This window comes from Rattus norvegicus, chromosome 13 (assembly GCF_036323735.1).
Source record: "Rattus norvegicus strain BN/NHsdMcwi chromosome 13, GRCr8, whole genome shotgun sequence".
Taxonomy (NCBI): domain Eukaryota; kingdom Metazoa; phylum Chordata; class Mammalia; order Rodentia; family Muridae; genus Rattus; species Rattus norvegicus.
The window spans coordinates 3,946,550-3,968,655 of NC_086031.1; the positions used below are offsets into that span (position 1 = coordinate 3,946,550).

The following is a 22,106-nucleotide window of genomic DNA, read 5'->3' on the forward strand; positions in this document are numbered from 1 at the left end:
GCTGCTATGAACATAGTGGAGCATATGTCTTTGTTATATGTTGGGGCATCTTTTCGGTATATGCCCAAGAGAGGTATAGCTGGGTCCCCAGGTAGTTCAATGTCCAATTTTCTGAGGAACCTCCAGACTGATTTCCAGAATGGTTGGACCAGTCTACAATACCACCAACAATGGGGGAGTGTTCCTCTTTCTCCACATCCTCGCCAGCATTTGCTGTCACCTGTGTTTTTGATCTTAGCCATTCTCACTGGTGTTGGTGAAATCTCAGGGTTGTTTTGATTTGCATTTCCCTTATGAATAAAGAAATTGAACATTTCTTAAGGTGTATCTTGGTCACTTGGCATTCCTCAGCTGTGATTTTTTTGTATAGCACTGAACCTCATTTTTAAAAGGGTTATTTGTCTTCCTGCGGAGTACTATGTATATTTGGATATAAGCCCTCTATCTGTTGTAGGATTGTTAAAGAACTTTTCTCAATCTATTGGTTGCCGTTTTGTTCTAGCCACAGTGTCCTTTGCCTTACAGAAGCTTTGCAGTAATATGAGATCCCATTTGTCGTTTCTTTATCTTAGAGCATAAGACATTGTTGTTTTGTTAAGGTATTTTCTCCAATGACCATGTGTTTGAGATTCTTCCCCACTTTTTCTTCTATTAGTTTGTGTGTATCTGGTTGGATATGGCAGTCCTTTATCCACTTGGACTTAAGCTTTGTACAGGGTGATAAGCATGGATCGATCTGCATTCTTCTACATGTTGCCCTCCAGTTGAACCAGCACCATTTGCTGAAAATGCTATCTTTTTTCCATTCAATGGTTTTGGCTCCTTTGTCAAAAATCAAGTGACCATAGGGTTCATTTCTCGGTCTTCAATTCTATTCCATTGATCTATCAGTCTGTCTCTGTACCAATACCATGCAGTTTTTATCACTATTGCTCTGTAATACTGCTTGAGTTCAGGGATAGTGATTCCCCCTGAAGTCCTTTTATTGTTCAGGATAGTTTTAGCTATCCTGGGTTTTTTTGTTATTCCAGATGAATTTGCAAATTATTCTGACTCTTTGAAGAATTGGATTGGTATTTTGATGCGGATTGCATTGAATCTGTAGATTGCTTTTGGTAAAATGGCCATTTTTACTATATTAATCCTGCCAATCCATGAGCATGGGAGATCTTTCCATCTTCTGAGGTCTTCTTCAATTTCTTTCTACAGAGGCTTGAAGTTGTTATTGTAGAGATCATTTACTTGCTTGGTTAAAGTCACACCGAGGTATTTTATATTATTTGGGACTATTATGAAGGGTGTCATTTCCCTAATTTCTTTTTCGGCTTGTTTCTCTTTTGTGTAGAGGAATGCTACTGATTTATTTGAGTTAATTTTATACCCAGCCACTGTGCTGAAGTTGTTTATCAGCTTTAGCAGTTCTCTGGTAGAACTTAAATGTACTACCATATCATCTGCAAATAGTGATATTTTGACTTCTTCTTTTTCAATCTATATCCCCTTGATCTCCTTTTGTTGTCTGATTGTTCTGGCTAGAACTTCAAGAACTATATTGAATAAGTAGGGAGAGAGTGGGCAGCCTTGTCTAGTCTTTTATTTTAGTGGGATTGGTTCAAGTTTCTCTCCATTTAGTTTAATGTTAGTGACTGGTTTGCTGTATATGGCTTTTACTATGTTTAGGTATGGGCCTTGAATTCCTACTCTTTCCAGGACTTTTATCATGAAGGAGTGTTGAATTTTGTCAAATGCTTTCTCAGCATCTAATAAAATGATTGTGTGGTTTTGTTCTTTCAGTTTGTTTATATAATGGATCATGTAGATGGTTTTCAATATATTAAGTCATCCCTGCATGCCTGGAATGAAGCCTAACTGATCATGGTAGATGATTGTTTTGATATGCTCTCAGATTCCGTTTGTAAGAATTTTATTGAGTATTTTTGCGTCAATATTCATAAGGTAAATTGGTCTGAAGTTCTCTTTCTTTGTTGGGTCCTTGTGTGGTTTAGGTTTAAGAGTAATTGTGGCTTCATAGAAGGAATTCCGTAGTGCTCCATTTGTTTCAATTTTGTGGAATAATTTGGATAGTATTGGTATTTGGTCTTCTGTGTAAGTCTGATAGAATTGTGCACTAAACCAGTCTGGACCTGAGCTTCTTTTGGTTGGCAGACCTTTAATGACATATTCTATTTCGTTAGGAGTTATGCGGTTGTTTAAAGCATTTATCTGTTCCTGATTTAACTTCTGTAGCTGGTAGCTGTCTAGGCAATTGTACATTCCCTGTAGATTTTCAAGTTTTGTTGAATATAGGCTTTTGTAGTAGGATCTGATGATTTTTTGAATTTCTTCTGATTCTGTAGTTATGTCCCGTTTTCATTTCTGATTTTGTTAATTTGGACATACTCTCTGTGTCCTCTTCTTAGTCTGGCTAAGGGTTTTTCTATCTTGTCGATTTTCTCAAAGAACCAACTTTTGATTCTGTTGATACTTTCTATGGTCCTTTTTGTTTCTACTTGGTTGATTTCACCTCTGAATTTGATTATTTCCTACCTTCTACTGGGTCTATTTGCTTCTTTTTGTTCTAGAGCTTTTAGGTGTGCTGTCATGCTGCTGATATATGCTCTCTCCTTTTTCTTTGTGCAGGCACTCAGAGCTATGAGTTTTCCTCTTAGCACACCTTCATTGTGTCCCATGAGTTTAGGTATGTTGTACCTTCATTTTTACTAAATTCTAAGAAGTCTTTAATTTCTTTCTTTATTTCTTCCTTGACCAGGTTATCATTGAGTAGAACATTGTTCAGCTTCCATGTATATGTGGGCATTCTTCCCATATTTTTGTTGAAGAGCAACCTTAGTCCATGGTGGTCTGATAGGACATATGGGATTATTTCTATCTTTCTGTATCTGTTGTGGCCTGTTTTATGACCAATTATATGGTCAATTTTTTGAGAAAGTACTGTGAGGTGGTGAGAAGAATGTATATCCTTTTGCTTTAGGATAGAATGTTCTATAAATATCTGTTAAGTCCATTTGGTTCATGACTTCTCTTAGTCTGTCTATGCCTCTGTTTAATTTCTGCTTTCATGACCTGTCCATTGATGAGAGTGGGGTGTTGAAATCTCCTACTATTATTGTGTGAGGTGCAATGTGGTGTTTCGAGCTTTAGTAAGGTTTCTTTTACATATGTAGGTGCCCTTTATTTGGGGCATAGATATTTAGGATTGAGAGTTCATCTTGGTGGATTTTTCCTTTGATGAATATGAAGTGTCATTCCTTATCTTTTTTGATGACTTTTAATTGAAAATTGATTTTATTTGATATTAGAGTGGCTACTCCAGCTTGCTTCTTCTGACCATTTGCTTGGAAAGTTGTTTTCCAGCCCTTCACTCTGAGGTAGTGTCTGTCTTTGTCTCTGAGGTGTGTTTCCTGTAGGCAGCAGAATGCAGGGTCCTCGTTGCATATCCAGTTTGTTAATCAATGTCTTTTTATTGGGGAGTTGAGGCCATTGATGTTGAGAGATATAAAGGAATAGTGATTATTGCTTCCTGTTATATTCGTATTTGGATATGAGGTTATGTTTGTGTGCTTTTCTTCTCTTTTTGTTGCCAAGACGATTATTTTCTTGCTTCTTCTAGGGTATAGTTTGCCTCCTTATGTTGGGCTTTACGATTTATTATCCTTTGTAGTGCTGGATTTGTAGAAAGATATTGTGTAAATTTGGTTTTGTCATGGAATATCTCGGTTTCTCCAACTATGTTGAGAGTTTTGAAGGATACAGTAACCTGGGCTGGCATTTGTGTTCTCTTAGGGTCTGTATGACATCTGTCCAGGGTCTTCTGGCTTTCATAGTTTCTGGCTAAAAGTCTGGTGTGATTCTGATAGGTCTGCCTTTATTTGTTACTTGATCTTTTTACCTTACTGCTTTTAATATTCTTTCTTTATTTTGTGCGTTTGGTTTTTTGACTCTTATGTGACGGGAGGAGTTTCTTTTCTGGTCCAATCTATTTGGAGTTCTGTAGGCTTCTTGTATGCTTATGGGAATCTCTTTCTTTAGGTTAGGGAAGTTTTCTTCTATGATTTTGTTGAAGATATTTACTGGTTCTTTGAGCTGGGAGTCTTCGCTCTCTTCTATACCTATTATCATTAGGTTTGATCTTCTCATTGAGTCCTGGATTTCCTGTATATTCTGGACCAGTACCTTTTTCCGCTTTACATTATCTTTGACAGTTGAGTAGATGATTTCTATGCAATCTTCTGCTCCTAAGATTCTCTCTTCCATCTCTTGTATTCTGTTGGTGAAGCTCGTATCTACAGCTCCTTGTCTCTTCTTTTGGTTTTCTATATCCAGGGTTATTTCCATGTGTTCTTTCTTGATTGCTTCTATTTCAATTTTAGTTCCTTCAACTGTTTGATTGTGTTTTCCTGGATTTCTTACAGGGATTTTTGTGACTACTCTCTATGGGCTTCTACTTGTTTATTTATGTTTTCCTGGAATTCTTTTAGGGATTTTTGTGATTCCTGTATGTAGGCTTCTACTTGTTCTCTAAGGGAGTTCTTCACGTCTTTCTTCAAGTCCTCCAGCATCATGATCAAATATGATTTTGAAACTAGATCTTGCTTTTCTGGTGTGTTTGGATATTCTGTGTTTGTTTTGGTTGGAGAATTGGGCTCCAATGATGTTATGTAGTCTTGGTTTCTTTTGCTTGGGTTCCTGTGCTTGCCTCTCGCCATCAGATTATCTCTTGTGTTACTTTGTTCTGCTATTTCTGACAGTGGCTAGACTGTCCGATAGGCCTGTGTGTGAGGAGTGCTGTAGACCTGTTTTCCTGTTTTCTTTCAGCCATTTATGGGAACAGAGTGTTCTGCTTTCAGGCGTGTAGTTTTTCCTGTCTACAAGTCTTCAGCTGTTTCTGTGGGCCTGTGTCCTGAGTTCATCAGGCAGGGCACTTGGAGCAGAAAGTTGGTCTTACCTCAGGTCCCTAGGCTCAAGTTTGCTCTTGGGGTGTTGCTTATGATCTCTGTGAGGTCAGCAACCAGGAGGACCTGCGCCGCCCTTTCCGGGAGCCCCCATGCACCAGGGTCCCAGATGGCGTTTGTTGTTTTCCTCTGGAGTCAGAAGTGTGGGCAGAGTGTAGTCTCTTCTGGCTTTCCAGGCGTGTCTGCTTCTCTGAAGGTTCAGCTTTCCCCACCCCCGGGATTTGGGTGCAGAGAACTGTTGATCCGGTCCCTTCAGGTTCCTGTGGTGTCACTGGCATAGGGGACCTGCAGCTCCTGTGCCCCTCTCTACCAGTTCCCAGAGGCCATATACAGTGTCCTCTTGGGAAAGGGATGTGGGCAGGGGTGGGCCCTATTGGGCCCTCTTCCACTCTGCAGTCTCAGGAGTGCCCACCTATCCTGGTGGTGAGTTCTCTCTCCCACAGTGTTTGGGAGCAATGACGAGAATAGTTTTAACTCTCCTGGTTTTTTGTTTGTTTGTTTGTTATTCCAGATTAATTTGCAGATTTTTCTTTAAAACTGTATGAAGAATTAGATTGGAATTTTGGGGATTTCATTGAATCTGTAGATCACTTTTGCTAAAATAGCCATTTTTACTATATTAATCCTGCCAATCCATGAGCATGGGAGATCTTTCCATCTTCTGAGATCCTCTTCAATTTCTTTCTTCAGATACTTGAAGTTCTTTTCATACAGATACTTCACTTGCTTGGTTAAAGTCACACCTAGGTGTTTTATATTATTTGGACTATTGTGAAGAGTGTCATTTCCCTAATTTCTTTCTCAGCCTTTTTAAATTTCATATAAAGGAAGGCTACTGATTTGTTGGAGTTAATTTTACACACAGCCAATTTGCTGAAGTTGTTATCAGGCTTAGTAGTTCTCTGGTGTAACTTTTCAAGTCACTTGAGTAAACTATCATATCGTCTGCAAATAGTGATATTTTGACTTCTTCCTTTTCAATTTATATCCTTTTTCACCTCCTTTTGTTGTCTAATTTTTCTCTCTAGGACTTTGAAAACTATAGTGAATAAGTAGGAAAAGAGTGGCCAGCCTTGGCTACTCCCTGATTTTAGTAGAATTGCTTCAAGTTTCTCTCCATTTAGTCTAATGTTAGCTACTGGTTTGCTGTGTATGGGTTTTACTATGTTTTGGTTTGGGCCTTGAATTCCTGTTCTTTCCAGGACTTTTATCATGAATGGGTAGTGAATTTGTCAAATGTTTTCTCAGCATCTAATGAAATGATCATGTGGTTTTATTTTCGAGTTTGTTTTATAGTGGATTATGTTGATGATTTTTCACATATTGTTTCATCCTGGGATGAAGCCTACTTGATTATGTTGGATGATAGTTTTGATTTGTTCTTGGATTCAGTTTACAAGAATTTTATTGAGTATATTTGCATCAATATTCATAAGTGATATTGGTCTGAAATTTTCTTTCTCTGTTGAGTCTTTGTATGATATAGGTATAAGAGTAACTGTGACATCATTGAAAGAATTTTATAGTCCTCTGTCCCTATCAAATTTTTGGAATAGTTTTGGACAATATAGGTATGAGATCTTCCATAAGGCCTGATAGAATTGTGCACTAAACCCATCTGGTCCTGGTGTCTATTTGGTTGGGAGACTTTTAATGATTGCTTCTATTCCTTTAGGCATTATGGGGTTGTTTAAATGCTTTATCTATTCCTGATTAAATTTGGGACCTTGTATTTGTCTAGAAAATGATCATTTCCCTCCAGATTTTCAAGTTTTATTGAATATTGGTTTGTGTAGTAAGATCTGATAATATTTTGAATTTCCTCTGATTCTGTTGTTATGTCTCCCTTCATTTCTGATTTTGATAATTTGAACACATTCTCTGTTCTAAAAATATAAAAAATAAAAAGAAGTATGGTTGTCTTTTATCCTGCTAGGTCTAGCACCACAGTGCCCCAAGATATCTCTTAGATAACTTGGGGGAAACATATTCCAACTTCATCGCTGAGGCCCAGTCTCCAGCCACCGTAAACTTCCTACCCTCAAATCATCACATAAATCATCACATAAATCATCACAACACAATAATCTTAGATCCAATTGATAATATACAATTGCTCACTTAAACATACAAAGCCCAGTACGCATCATCCATCTTGTAAGAACATTGATAACAACCTATAAATGCACAGAGCGAGATCTTTAAGTTAGCCTCCTTTGTCCTGCCCCAGCTTCTCTCTCCCTCTCTTCCTCACCTTTCTGTTCCAGACTCCTCTTCCTTCAAATTTCTCTCCCACTCATCCTTCCTTCTCCTCCAATGACAGGCCTCCTTCTATCCTGTACCTGCCCCTCACCTGTATTTTACAAATTCAATGGGGAGAAATTTCTGGTGAAGTCACCTGATTCCTGAGTATGTGACTAGGCAGCTGTCCTTGAGGCAGTGGAATTAGCATGAAAATACATATAACTCCAGGACAAACCACAATACTCTCTGTGCCCTCTGGTTATACTGGCTAGGGGTTTATCTATCTTGTTGATTTTCTCAAAGAACTGGCTTTTGGTTCTGTTGATTCTTTGTATATTCCTTTTTGTTTCTACTTGGTCCATTTCAGCCCTGAGTTTGATTATTTCCTGCCTTCTACTCCTCCTCAGTGTATTTGCTTTTTTTTTTTTTCTAGAGCTTTTAGGTATGCTGTCAAGCTGCTTATATATGCTCTCTCCTGTTTCTTTCTCCACACACTCAGAGCTATGAGTTGTCCTCTTAGCACAGCTTTCATGGTGTCTGATAAGTTTGGTGTTTTTCTAATGTATTTACCTTACATGCAAATTTATATCCTAAAGTAATAAACTTGTAAAGGTGATATACCTTATAAAGTAAAGCTTTCATGTTTTGGCTAGTCATGATGATTATTGCCCAAGGTAGGGCAACAGTGCCAAGAGCTCCATAAGTTCACTTTTGAAGGAGAATGTTCACTGTATACATAAATGTAATATTAGCATTGAATGAGAAGGTTTTGAAAAACAAAGGAGATTGTGAAAACCTTCCTTGGTCTGGCCAGTTGCTTTTTAATTTAGAGTCAACAGGACCTTTTTGTTAACTATACATTCAAAATATAAATTATAGAACATTATTTTCAAGGTAATTACAGAAAATCAACACTTCATTTTATTTTAAAATTTTCTTTTTTATGCATAATTCTATATGCTTGGACAGGAAATATAATTAAGTTTTCATTATGGATATCTAATATGAGGATTTTAGTTGTTTAGTAAATCCTGAAATTTTGAATTTCTGTGTATTTTGTATTTCACATAGGACTAATTTTACCCTATCCACACAGCCCTCCATCTTTTTCTCACTGCTAAGATGGTATATGATGAATCTCTTCTATGTTATAAGTTACATTTTTGTAGTATAGAATTGATCGTGTTTGCGGGACCTTTCTTGTGAGATAAAGATAGTGAAGAAATATGTAAGTAAACTTCAATAATTGTTCCAAGGGTCAATTGAGATTGCTCAGTGGTGAAATGTCTGCCATACAAGCATGAAAACATGAATTTTTCACACATTTAAAAAGCTTGCCACAGTGACAGGCTTCTATAATCAGTCTTGAGGTGGAAGCAGAAGGGCTCTGGTGCTCTTTGGCCATCTAGTCTGCTTAATTGCTGAGAACCATACTTAGTGAAAAATGAGAGTTGTGGAGGCTGGTGATCTAGCAGAGAGAGAGAGAGAGAGAGAGAGAGAGAGAGAGAGAGAGAGAGAGAGAGAAAGAATACCATGCACAAGGTCTTGAGTTGTTCCCAGAATTGCAAAAAAGCAGACACATGAAACACTCTTGTAATTCTAACTCTCATGATATAGACACAGGAAGATAAAAGTTCAAGACCATATAGACCATCCTTGGTAATATTGTGAATTCAGGAACAACCTGGACTGCATGAGACTAGAATATGAGTGAAGAAAACAGTGAAAGTGAACCTCTAAACTCTAAATGCATATGCAAGTACATGTATATGCCTATGCATATACATGAATGTGTAAACACATTAAATATATTCTCACTGGATATTTTGGTAGGCAGTTGTCTGTTTGTATATATATATATATATATATATATATATATATATATATATATATTTCAGAATTTTCTTTATCTCATGACTTCTTGATGTTGTCTTTATAGCTTGTAGTTTTATAGATCTCAGGGACAATATGATAATGAAATGAGTTTGGCATATAATGACAAATACTGTAAGATATCATACACAGAAACTGACCAAGCTGATCTAAAGAAAATCAATAATCAAGAACTGAGATGTAAAATCTAGAGTAGAGAGAAAGGGGAGCAGAAGAAAGCATACAACTAAGTTAAAGCTGCATTAAATAAATGACTGATATTCTATATAGGATAATACAGGGAGCAAAGTTCTAAAGCCCCATCATTTCTAGATCTTATGTGTTATATTTTTTCTATTGTTGTCCCTCCCATCTGGAGGCCCAATCTTAATCTTGGGGCTCTCTTACTTAATACAACTCATTGGAGAGAGCTATATGTCTGCTCCTTTTCGTGACCTCCCACTGTTCTCATATATTGTTCAACAATCACTAATGGGAGTTTCTACTTATGCCCAGTGTGTCTGTGCTGCCCACAAATGAATAATTCCTTGGACTCTATCTAGCTTTGTTCTATTCCTTGTACCTCCTTGTCAGAGAGTTCATACAGATTTCAGGAACATCCCTGTGAACTAAGCAGCAAAAAAAGTTGACAAGCAAGAATAGCTGCCATGAGGAAACACACTGATTTTTTTTTCTCTCTTTCTTCTGTCTTCTCTCAGAATCAGATATTGTTGGCTTTGATGGCCAGAGCACGCTTTTGTATAGATTCAATCAGAAGACAATGAGCACCCTCAAAGACGTGATTTCCCTGAAGTTCAAGAGCATGCAAGGAGATGGAGTTCTATTCCACGGAGAAGGACAACGTGGAGACCACATTACCTTGGAGTTGCAGAAGGGCAGGCTAGCCCTATACCTGAACATAGGTAAGGTCACACATATGCCTATGTGTTCATATGACCTTGAGGCCAGAGGTAAAGCTAAGGTATCCTCTTTGATCACTGTCCTCCTTTTTGTGACTGTCTCACATTGAATTCATAGCTTAATGATTTGGCCAGATTGACTGTCAAGCAAACCCCATAGATCTACCTGCCCATATTTCTGTTCAGCCACTTATATCCATGTTGCTCTTGGCTTTTTGCCTGAGTTTTAGGGGATAAACTCAAATCCTCATGCTTGTGTTGCCTTAACACCTATTGAATATCTGCTTTGTGGTCTCTGTGGATGTGTGTGTGTGTGTGTGTGTGTGTGTGTGTGTGTTAGCAAGTCACTAGATATCTCACTGTCTTTGTACTATTGCCTTGAGACAAAATCTTGTAGTAAACCAGAGTCTTATATTTGTAGTTACAGCTGGTGGTCAGCAAGCTCTTAACATCCACCTATTTCACTCTATCATTGGGTACTGGGCTTATAGGCACTCACAACCATGCACTCACTTACTACTACTACTACTACTACTACTACTACTATTATTATTATTATTATTATTATTATTATTATTATTATATCATACAAGTGCTAGGAAATCAAATGCAGGTCTTCAGGTATTTATACTCACTGATTTTTTATAAGTTCATTATGATATACACGGGACTTTCGTCTTCATACACAATGATTGGAGAGTCACTGGAGGAATATCTTAAGTGATATATTTTCTTTGTCTTCTTTGAAGAAAAACAGCACTTATCTTCAAATATTTCATCTTCACGGGAGTAGAACAGAACATATTTTCACTTTTTGGGTTTTTTTGGCCAGAGGTAACATTCTAAGATAGAAGATAATTTTTCTGTATATGGGAAGCTATCCCATAACTTTTAAATATCTTTTAATCTACATACTTAACATTCAGTTTTTAGAACTCAAGCTCTAAAGGTACTTACAAATTTATAAACATGTACCTACTATAATGGACTTTGAATAAGAGCCAATTTGTCACAAAACAAAATAAAAAACAAACAAACAAGCAAGCAATAGCAGCAACAAAAACACAATCAAGCAAACAACAGCTCTCCTAAGTAACAGGAGAAATCTCTGTTTTATTTTTCTTAGTGGGAGGTTATACCTTTGAATGAAGAAACTAAGTTCAGAAAATCCTTTCCTATGTTATGGTGGCCTGAGTCTAGAAGCATGAGTTTTCGACCTGAATAGCAGGTAGTTTAAAGAGTATCTTCCTGCCCTTCTGAAGTATGATGTTTCTTCCTTCCCTGGATGGGCTATTCGCTGGGCTTGACACACTGTCACTAGGTATACATTCATTGTTCCCAACTTCTCACCTCAGAATCAAAGAGAAGGTGAACTTTATGACATCGCCAGGGAAATGTAGGCCACAGGAGTTAGGTGTTGCATTCCTTAGTTCACAAAGGAAAACCAAATGAGCTTTCTCTTAAAAAAGAAAGAAAGAAAAGAAAAGAGAAAGAGAGAGAGAGAGAAAGATCTATGTTAGAGCATAAAGAGCTTTTGGGTTTTTCTTAATTTAAAAATTAATGATGTATCTTGATTAGTTTTTGTGTGAGATTGGGTTTTGCTGTGGCATAGGTGTAAACGTCATAGGACAACTTGCAGGAGTTGGGTCTTACTTTTTACCATGTGGTTTTCTAGGATCCAACTCAGTTCATTAGGCTCAATGACACATGCCTTCAACCTAGCTGAGTCATCTTTTTGGGAACCAAAGAGACTGCTTTGTCTGAGACATCCTCCCTACTTCCCCTTTAGTATTTATTATTATAAACGAGAGGAAACTATTATAGGTTATTTCTCTGAGAGTTGAGCCAGTATGAATCTGATGAGATTATATTAAAGGCAAATTTATTGGGAAGATGCTCTGCAACAAGCCAGTTCCCTTGCTACAAAGAAGGAGGCCAGGGAGCAGTCATATGGGAGGTTAGGGAGAGAGCACATGCAGAGAGAAAAGAAAGAGGAGAGGGGGGGAGAGAGAGAGAGAGAGAGAGAGAGAGAGAGAGAGAGAGAGAGAGAGAGAGAGAGAGAGGAGAATGCAAAAGAACTGGATTAAGTAGCAGGAGACTCTGGGGGAAGGAGACTCTGGGGGAAGGGCAGCTCAGCACACAGGCTGCATTATTCAGTACTTTTGTCAGGGTAGGTAGGCCAGTTATAGACTGACAATGTGGGAAGAACCTAGAAGCTGGGCTATTCACCTCAGTCCTTTGACCCAGGGTTTGAAACCAAACATATTGTTATTACTGTTTATTATCTAGTAGGCAAGAAGGAGAAGTATAATTTTATACAGGGTATAAACACAAGATACACAAGGGATTATAGAGCAAGCTATATTTTGGTTACCAGGAGGAGAATATGAGAATGTGTGTTGTGCAGTTTCGTTCCCAACAGTAAATTATTAAGGTCTTTATTTCCATCCTTCTTCAGTGGCACCTCCAAGTCTCCTCTTGGCCTCCACAGTAATCATTAAAAAGAAGTAGAAAGAACATATAGATGTCCGAATTTAATTCATAAAATCGATGCCTGATATATAAAATGAATATAAAAACAGGCAGGAGAGATGACTCTCTTGCTAACTTTCTTGTAATAGCAGCATAAGAAAATGAATTCAGTCCCTAGAACCCACAAAAATCAAGATTTGGTACATGTTTGTTGTGGTAAAATTAAAAAAGATGCACTACCTGGTTCCCACGAGTTCCCACTCCATGCAAATCCGAGTGCTCTAGCTGTTTCTCTGTTACCACTTTCACACACTGTTCCCTCGGCAGGATTTTACCACACCTAAAACTTACATCACATTCTGTGGGTCATGCTAGTGTGACTAAATGCCGTGCTATCCCCAAGCATTCTATAGCCTAGCACAGCTTCCTGTCACAGATTGTGTTCACACGCCCAATTACCCAGTGAACTCAATAAACTGGAACCGAGTAATGAGATTTATGTGTTACATGCTCAATGTACAATACATATGCACAATTAACTTACAACCAGTTGATAAAGATATAAACCACCCACCTATATAAGACATAGTTTTTTCATCTAGACACACAAAATCCTGTACACATTCACCCTTTTGAAATAGTCTTAACAACCTGTAAATGTGCACAGAGGAATCTTAACATCCACCTCCATGTTCTCTCAGCTGCTCTAGCCGTCCCTCCAGTCTCCTTCTCCTCCTCTAAAATGTTTCTCCCACCCATCCTTTCTTCTTCTTCAATGACAGTCCTCATTCTATCCTGTATCTGCCTTCACCTGCATAAGGACATCAACCTACACATGTTTATATTTCTAGTCGTGGCAAAGCAGAGAGACAAGGATCCCAGAGTCTCATTGCCCATCCCGCCTAGCCTATTTGTTGAGTTCTAAGCCAATGGGAGACCTTGCTTCCAACAAAGAAAAAACACTGGAGATCGATCTCTGCGCACACACATGCACACATGCACTTGCATATGCATATGTTTTGGTATGTACATAAACACACAAAATAAAATAAACTGGAGGCACACATAGCATAATGCTTTTCAAGTGTCAGTTGGTATTTATCTAGTTATCTGTGTTGTGTTCTTTGGTTAGAATTGTGTCTATGGAGGATTTTCATTAGGTAGTTGCCTTGTCCTACTTTCTAAGTGTAGAACAGTGACTGTTTTTTAAAGAATTACTAACTGGGCATAAGAATTTTCTCAATCCATGGGCAGGGAGTGTCTTATCTCACAACATTCACAGGATTCCTTTAGTAACTATAGCAGACTGCACTCTGTAGAATTACAAAGTTAAGAATCACAGAAGCAGATGGAGGCTAAAACGGCAGAAGAATTGTTTGACTAGGGAACTATTGTTAAGAACTATTTAGTCAGATAACAACAGAGCAGTCAGGTTATATCCTGATTGCAACAGTTTAATGATTTTGAACTGAAGTGGAAGGTTGGGTACTCCCACCACAAAGAGAGGCAAGATTCTTGCCAGGGAACACTAGCAGAGGTGCGTGTCTTTTGGAGCCAGATGCAGGGTTCAGAATATAAAACCATGGGATGTATGACAACTTAATCAAGACAATGGAGTGTTTTCTACACATTGAAGAAACCACATATTTTATATCTCCATTGAATTTCAGGTATTTTGCAAAGTCATCTAGCATGTATTTATAGAGATTATCAAGTCTTTTGAAAGGTATTTCTTTGAGTTTTCTATTTTTTCAGTATCTGCATTCAGGAACTTAACTATATATCTATGAATAGGTGCATTTCTTTTATGCTACGTTACAGTCCTAAACAGTATTATTTTCTATTTTCTTTTATTGGAAGACAGTTTCATGCATCTAAGTCTGGCTTTAACCTTGCTATATGGCTGAGAATGACCTGGAACTTCAGGTCCTCCTGCTTTATCCTCAGGACTGCTGAGACTACTAGTACCCCATGTCCAGTTAATGCAGTGCTGGTAACAGAAACCAGGATCTTATTGATGGTAGGCAAGCACTTTAAAAAATGAGCTACATCTCCAGTCTCCCTATATGTTACCTCAAATCACATTCCATGGTCTCTGTCAATTATGTGATATACAAAAAGTACACACTTGGAAAATATAGATCTGAAAGCTCTTTGAATCTTACCAAGTGTCATTACACTAATCACTAAGAATCTGTATGTCCTCATCAAATTGGAAAAAACATAGGAACCACAGCCCAACCAGTGGCAAGCCTAATTTACAGTTTAAGCCTCCACCCAGAGCAGACCTTGGGTTCTGGCTCTGCACTCACTTCTACAATACCCAGAGGGATCCAGACTCCCAGGTTCTGTAATACACCCAGGAACACAGGAGAGGCCACAACATATGCCCCAACACTCTGAGTAACTGGTCCCCCAGAACCACAGGGCACAGGAAACCCAGCCCAGCCAGTGATATGTGTTTCTTCTGGTCTGAAACTGTTCCTATATCATCCACACTTACAATACACAGAGGGATCTCAACTCCCAGGTATAAAAGAAAACTTACCAAACCTGAAGAACGAGATACCTATGAAAATAAAAGAAGCCTACAGAATTTGAAATAGATGGTACCAGAAAAGAAACTCCTTCTGTCACATAATAATTAAAATACCATATGCACAAAACAAAGAAATAATATTAAAAGCAGTAATGGAACAAGGTCAAGTAACATATAAAGGAAGACCTATCAGAATTACACCAGACTTCTCACTAGCAACTATGAAACCCAGAAGATCTTGGTCAGATGTCCTACAAACCCTAAGAGAACACAAATGCCAGCCCAGGCTACTGTCCCCAGCAAAACTCTCAATTAACATAGGTGGTGAAACCAAGCTATTCCATGAAAAAATAAAATTTACACAGTATTTTTACACCAATCCACCCCTGCAAGGGGTAATAAAAGGAAAACTCCAACACAAGGAGGGAAACTACACCCTAGAAAAGGCAAGAAAGTAATCTTGCAAAAAATGCAGAAGAATATATCCACACAAATATTATAGCACCTCTAACAACAAAAATAACAGAAATAACAATCACTTTTCCTTAATATCATTTAACATCAATGGACTAAATCCCCCAATAAAAAGACATAGACTAACCTCAGTGACAAAGACAGCACTACCTCAGAATAAAAGGCTGGAAAAAAATTTCCAAGCAAATGGTCCCAAGAATAGCCATTCTAATATCCAATAAAACTGACTTTCCACCTAAACTGATTTTAAAAAAAAATAAGAAAGGACACTTCATAACTGTCAAAGAAAAATTCACCAAGATGGAATCTCAATTCTGAAATCTATGCTAAAAGTGCAAGGGCACCAACATTCATAAAAGAAAATTTACTAAAATTCAGAGCACATATTGTACCTCACACAATACTAGTGGGAGACTTTAAGACCCCAGTGTCAGCAATGAACAGATCATGGAAACTGAAACTAAACAGAGACACAGTGAAACTAACAGAAGCTATAAAACAAACAGATTCTACATTTATCTGATAGAACACTTCATTCTGAAACAAAATAATATACCTTCTTCTCAGTACCTCATGTCTCCTTCTTTAAAATTGGCCATATGATTGGTCACAAAATGGGACTCAACATATATGTCGTCTCTGTCTCCATCCAGCAGGAAAAGAGCGACACCATGATGTTCTTCTCAAAGCAGTTTATTCAGGAACCTTTTAGCATGCAAGCAGCAACAATCTCACTCCAGTCCCCATGCGCACTCCCTTATAACCTCCCTCAACCGCCTCAACCATCTAGTGTGCGTAACCTCCGTTCATAGGTCCACATCACATGGCCTGATCTATCCTCATGGTGTGCCTGCTCAGCTCTTAGGATGGGGCGTGGCTTACTTTTAGATGCTAGTCGTGTAAGACTCGGCAGCAGTCCCGGGCGCCATCTTGGGATTGCCACTACACCCGCTTCCAACACATATACAAGAAGATTGGAATAATCACATGTATCCTATCATATCACAGATAATGCTGCAATAACAACAATAATGACTGAAAACCCACTACACATGGCAAATGAAAAATGGTCTACTCAATGACAACTTGTTCAAGGAAGGAATAAAGAAATAAAAGACTTAGAATTTAATAAAAGTGAAGGCATAACATACCAAAACTTATGGGACACAATGAAAGAAGTGCTAAGATGAAAACTCACACCTCTGAGTGCCTCCAAAAATAAATTGGAAAGAGAATAAACTAGCAGCTTGATAGCACTCCTGAAAGCTCTAGAACAAAAAGAAGCAAATACACCTAATAGGAGTAGATGGCAGAAAATAATCAAACTCAGGATGAAATCATCAAAGTAGAAACCAAAAGAACTATACAAAGAGTCAACAAAATCAGGAGCTGATATCTTGAGAAAATCAAAACATTAGATAAACCCATAGCCAGAATAGCCAGAGTGCACAGAGACAGTATCCAAATTAGTTAAATCAGAAACGAAAAGGTAGACATAACAACAAAAGCTGAGGCAATTTAAAAAGAAAAAAGAAAAACATTAGATCCTATTACAAAATCCTTTACTCATCAAAACTGGAAATCCTCGATGAAATGGACAATTTTCTAGACAGGTAACAGGTACTAAAGTAAAATCAGGATCAGATAAACAATCTAAACAGTCCCTAGCCCTTAATGAAATAGACGCAGTAAGAAAAAGTCTCCCAACACACAATACACACACACACACACACACACACACACACACACACACACACACACACTCATGCATGTGCTCACTCACATAAACACCAAAATTACATATATTTGGATTTGCTGGAAGGATGGATCATCAGTTAATAGCATCTTAAGTCTTACAATCAGAGCTCAATTCCAACCCTATGCTTATAATTCCTGTTTCCAGGAACCCAATGTCCTCTTCTATCCTCTATAGTCACTAAGTACACACATATGGTTCATATACAGACACTTGCATATAAAATGAACTTTAAAAAACCCTAAAAGTTGTAAATCTTTAAGAAGTAGCAATAGCCCTTTCCCAATTCTTGGTGTTCATGAGTTTTTCATGTTTTAATAAATAGAAAAAATGTTAAAACAGGATAAATGAGCATCAAATGCAACTGAGATAAAATTGGAAACAGGTGTCCTGAGATAAAATCTTTGGTAATGTGCTGAGAATTGTATTTTCTATGGTTTCTATGATAACAGTCTGGATTTCTAGGGGAGCTTTCATTATATGATTGCTGTTATTTTTTCATCAATATAATTCTAAACTACTACTCCTCAAATAGCAGACGTTTGTTTTCTACATTTATTTTATCAAACCAATTTTCACTAACTTTAATTAAGATCTAAGAGTTTTAAGGAAAAATGACTACAGCAATGAATGGAATTTATTTATATCTTCCTTTTGGAGGTTCAGTTAAAAAGTAAACTTGTGGTTGATGAGATGGTTCAGTAGGTAAAGAAGCCTGCTCCCAAGGCTTACCAACTGAATTTAAAACCTGGGACACAGGAGGTAGAAGGAAGGAACCAATTTCCACAACTATTTCTCTGGTCTATGCATGCATATCAATGCATTCTCATATTCACATCTTTTCACACCAATAACTAAATACATGTAATATGAAATGAACCAGTGGGGATGGAGAGATGGCTCAGAGACTAAGAATACTGGTTGTTCTTCCAGAGGTCCTGAGTTCAATTCCTAGCAAACACATGGTAGCTTACAACCATCTGCAATGGGATCAGATGCCCTTTTCTCGTGTTCATGAAGACAGCTACAATGTACTCATATACATAAAATAAATGTAAAAAAGTTAATTATAAAAAATTGAACCAGTGAGTATTGACATAACTTAGTGGTGGATTATATTAAGTTGAACAGGATCATCACTGAATTCATCCTCAAAACCACCACCAATTAAAAATGTGAATTTCCTTATAATTTAGGTGCCATTCACTATTTCATATAGGCTAACAATAATTTAATAGTTCTAACTCTAATAGTTATTCTGCTTCTAAATTATAAAAGAAAAGAATCATCTTTTGAGTTTGTAGCAGAATTTTGAAATTTAGGAATTCATATTTTTTATTGGCGCTTTTACAGAACTCTATATAGTGGGTATTTGCAAACTTCTATCTACTTAAATACATACATAAGTTAATAATTTTAAGTTCTTAGATATTTATTATTTATTATTTATTTATTATTTATTATTTATTAGCTGTCACTACTAATTTTATCTGAACGTAGTGCTTTCATACCTAAATATTTAAAATTGCTGAAAACATCTTAAATGCCACAAAAACATCCCTTTGTTGAGTTTATCTGAACATTTAATGTGTTTTCCAAATTACTAAAGATTATCTCCAAATTTTAAAGCATTGGCATTTTTCCCCAGTCACATATTATTTTCATTGTCTTCAAAAACATTTTCAGAAAGCAGAAGGCCTGGACATAAATATCCTTATCAATTCTCCCAACTTTCACAAATCAATGTAGCTTACTTTGTCTGCACTGTGTTTTGCAAAGATGTTCATCTGAGACAGTGCACTAAGAGGGTTCAGACATCACAAACTGCCTACCTTCCTACATAGTGTAAGAACTGGGTTTCTAATTGGGGAATGTATTATTGGTAAAATATGTTGGGAGATCCTTCTGATCTCTAACCAGGAAGTAGATGTTACAGAAAAGAGAAAATAGGGTGATTCCTTTTGTTTTCTTTTTTGTTTTCATATATAAGCACTGGAGACATGCATGAGTGCAGGGTTTTTCTTGGGCTATTTTCTTTGGCTGTTTGTGCACACACAAATGTGTGGGTGCGCCTTTGTGCTCCTACTAATACCTGTCTATAGTTGGAAATAAACCTCCATTTCTATTCCTCGTTATTCATCATGGATGGGTATTTCAGTTAAACCTAGAGTTCAGTGAAATGGGGAGTCTTGTGAGGCAGTTTGCACTGGAATCTTCAGTCTCCACTGTTCAGGGCTAGTCATCACACCCACCAAGCATTTACTAGTATTTCTAGAGATCTGAATTGTGATCATAGAGCTTTCACAACAAGCACTTAGGCTGTAGAGCCATCTCCGCAGCACTCAAATAATGGATTTCAAGAGAAAAATATCTTCAGTGTTAAAGCAAATGAAATAGAAAGCAAAATGCAAAAAGCCAAAAAAACAGAAAGGTTGACTCAAACTCTATACAATAAAAAGTAGACACAACACAAATTGTTGAGGAAAAAATAAATAGGTAAGAGTTAGAGAATATGTCTCACAAAAATCAAATAAAAATGAAGAGATTTTTCAACTCTACCCATACCAAGAAAAACAGTAAGTGGCATAGAGAGGTGTCTCAAGGATCACGTGTTTGCTACATAAGTGTGACAATCTAAGTATGGATTTCTCAACACCTGCATAAAGCACACTATTTATAAGCCAGTCTCTTTCTTCCAGCAGGTTGAGAGACAGAGATCAGAGCATCTCCAGAGGATCATAAGCTGTTTATTTTGGGATATTCAGGTCAAAAAAGAAACCCTGTCTGAAATAAGATAGAAGATGAAGAATGACCTTCAAAGTTGCCTCTGACCTAAAAAGGAAAATTGTGGCATTCTCTCTCTCTCTCTCTCTCTCTCTCTCTCTCTCTCTCTCTCTCTCTCTCCCTCCCTCCCTCTCTCCCTCCCTCTCTCTCTCTCTCTCAAACAAAAAATTTAAATTTACTCAGAAATATATTAATATTTTTTTTCCTATCAGTATTTAACTTGGCATAAATTTTAAAGAAGCTGAATTGGCAGCAATTTTAAATTGCTTCTAACCTACCGCTTCTTTGGTGTTAATCTAATACAACAGTCTCACTCACATAAATATGCAGGATTTGGCTTTTTCTGTCATCCATCTCTCCTCTGCTAAGGGACTCTTCAATTGTCCCTGCCACTCCTCAGCCTGGGTACCATAACCTCCAAGCTGGGAGGATATTACCTCTTCCTCTTTACTTAGCATCTTGTCTGTATTTATGTGATCATCTGTCCTAACTACTATTACAGGAAGACACCAACACTGATGATGTCTGAAGAGAGAGCTCCACCTCCATATCTTCTGAATATATGACTATGACCAGTATGGGTAGATTGCAATGCCCTTCAGAAGGGCAGGAAGTATTGAGGAACATAGGGGTATTATTAAGGCATTACCATAATCTGACAATGGTGAGAAATCAAGGCTTATGGAATAAACAAAGCATAAATCAATAAAACAGAAGAAGATACGAATCTACAAGTCCTATTTTTCAAGTACGCTAAGTGTGGTGTCCACATGCTAACTCCTACAATAAGTCAAGCATCCTTACTTAGTGACACAAATTGTACCATGAGGTCATAGTGAAGCTGTAAGTGAGCATCCTTACTTACTTGATGAGATGTCAACTGTACAAGTTAAATAGATTAGCTGTTCCTGATCCCTGAAGGTCATAAAATGTCACCAAAGCAAAGGGGAGTGATGGTGGAAATGAGGATGACTCAATGCAAGAAAGAGAAGAGATACATTTAGCTGTCATATTGTGAGTGCTGGGGGGAAATACATAATTCCCATAAACAAAATTTAATATATCATAGTCACAAAAGGTGGGTAAAAGTACTTGCTGTCAAGCCTCATAGAATATAATTTATAAAGATTTAAAAATTATATATTAGTAATGATAGCTTCCCTTTAACATTGAGACAAATTCTGTGTGGTAGTGGCAGCCATTACCATTTTAGTAGAGGGATACAGTTTATACAGTAGTCACTCAATAGTAGCAGCTGGAACGCGTGTTTTTCTCAGTTCCTGTGTGCACAAATATACTTTATATGACCACTTGCTTCCTCCAAAGCTGGTTCAAGATCTGCTTTCTTCATTCACAATCCTTAAAAATCATGTGTGTGTATATTTGACTATGTTTTTTCTAAATGTAGAAACTTTTATTTTCAATCTTAGTTTTGTGGCCAATATTTTAAATATCCTTGTCACTGTCCAATTCCTGGTATCTTTGAAACATTACATTTTCTTCCAGGAAGTGTGTCTGTACATCATTTGAATGTGAAACCAGTTCTGGCATATGAGGGGAAAGCATCTGCATGACGTTTTGCAAATTCCCAATGGTATGCAATGGACACATGTTCATACTGGACATGTGCTGGATTTCTTTGAGGAAACCTCAGATAGCCAGTACTCAATGCTGTTGATGGGTAAGATTCAGAGCTTCACCAGGTTAAAACTCAATTTAGCCTTCTTCCCTCTGCAGATGGCAGCAAAGCCCGGCTCAGCATCATTGCACCCTTGGCCATTCTGGGTAGCCTTCTGGATGACCAGCACTGGCACTCGGTTCTCCTGGAGCGTGTGGGCAAGCAGGCAAACTTCACTGTGGACAGGAACACACAGCACTTCCAGATCAAGGGTGAGACCGATGCCCTGGATATTGATTATGAGGTGAGTCAGCCCTCCCTACAAGTTCCTAAAGTTGTGAGAGAGGAGCTTTTAAACCATTCTATATGAACTACCCTGAAAAAGAGGAGCCTTGTAGGAAGATTTGCATCAAGGTCTGGAAATGCCTTGGTCACTCTGTGTCCCTGATGAGAT

General features: G+C 37.6%; 1 protein-coding gene across 4 annotated transcripts in view; it reads left to right on the forward strand.

The window, feature by feature from the left end:
• The window catches only part of Cntnap5c (contactin associated protein-like 5C), a 1,032,620-nt gene that overhangs the window by 425,285 nt on the left and 585,229 nt on the right, over positions 1–22,106 (forward strand). For all 4 annotated transcript variants that reach the window (XM_039090654.2, NM_001415869.1, NM_001047866.2 and 1 more), the window contains 2 exon segments: positions 9,809–10,012; positions 21,772–21,956. In XM_039090654.2, the coding sequence (XP_038946582.1) occupies positions 9,809–10,012; positions 21,772–21,956 (389 nt within the window).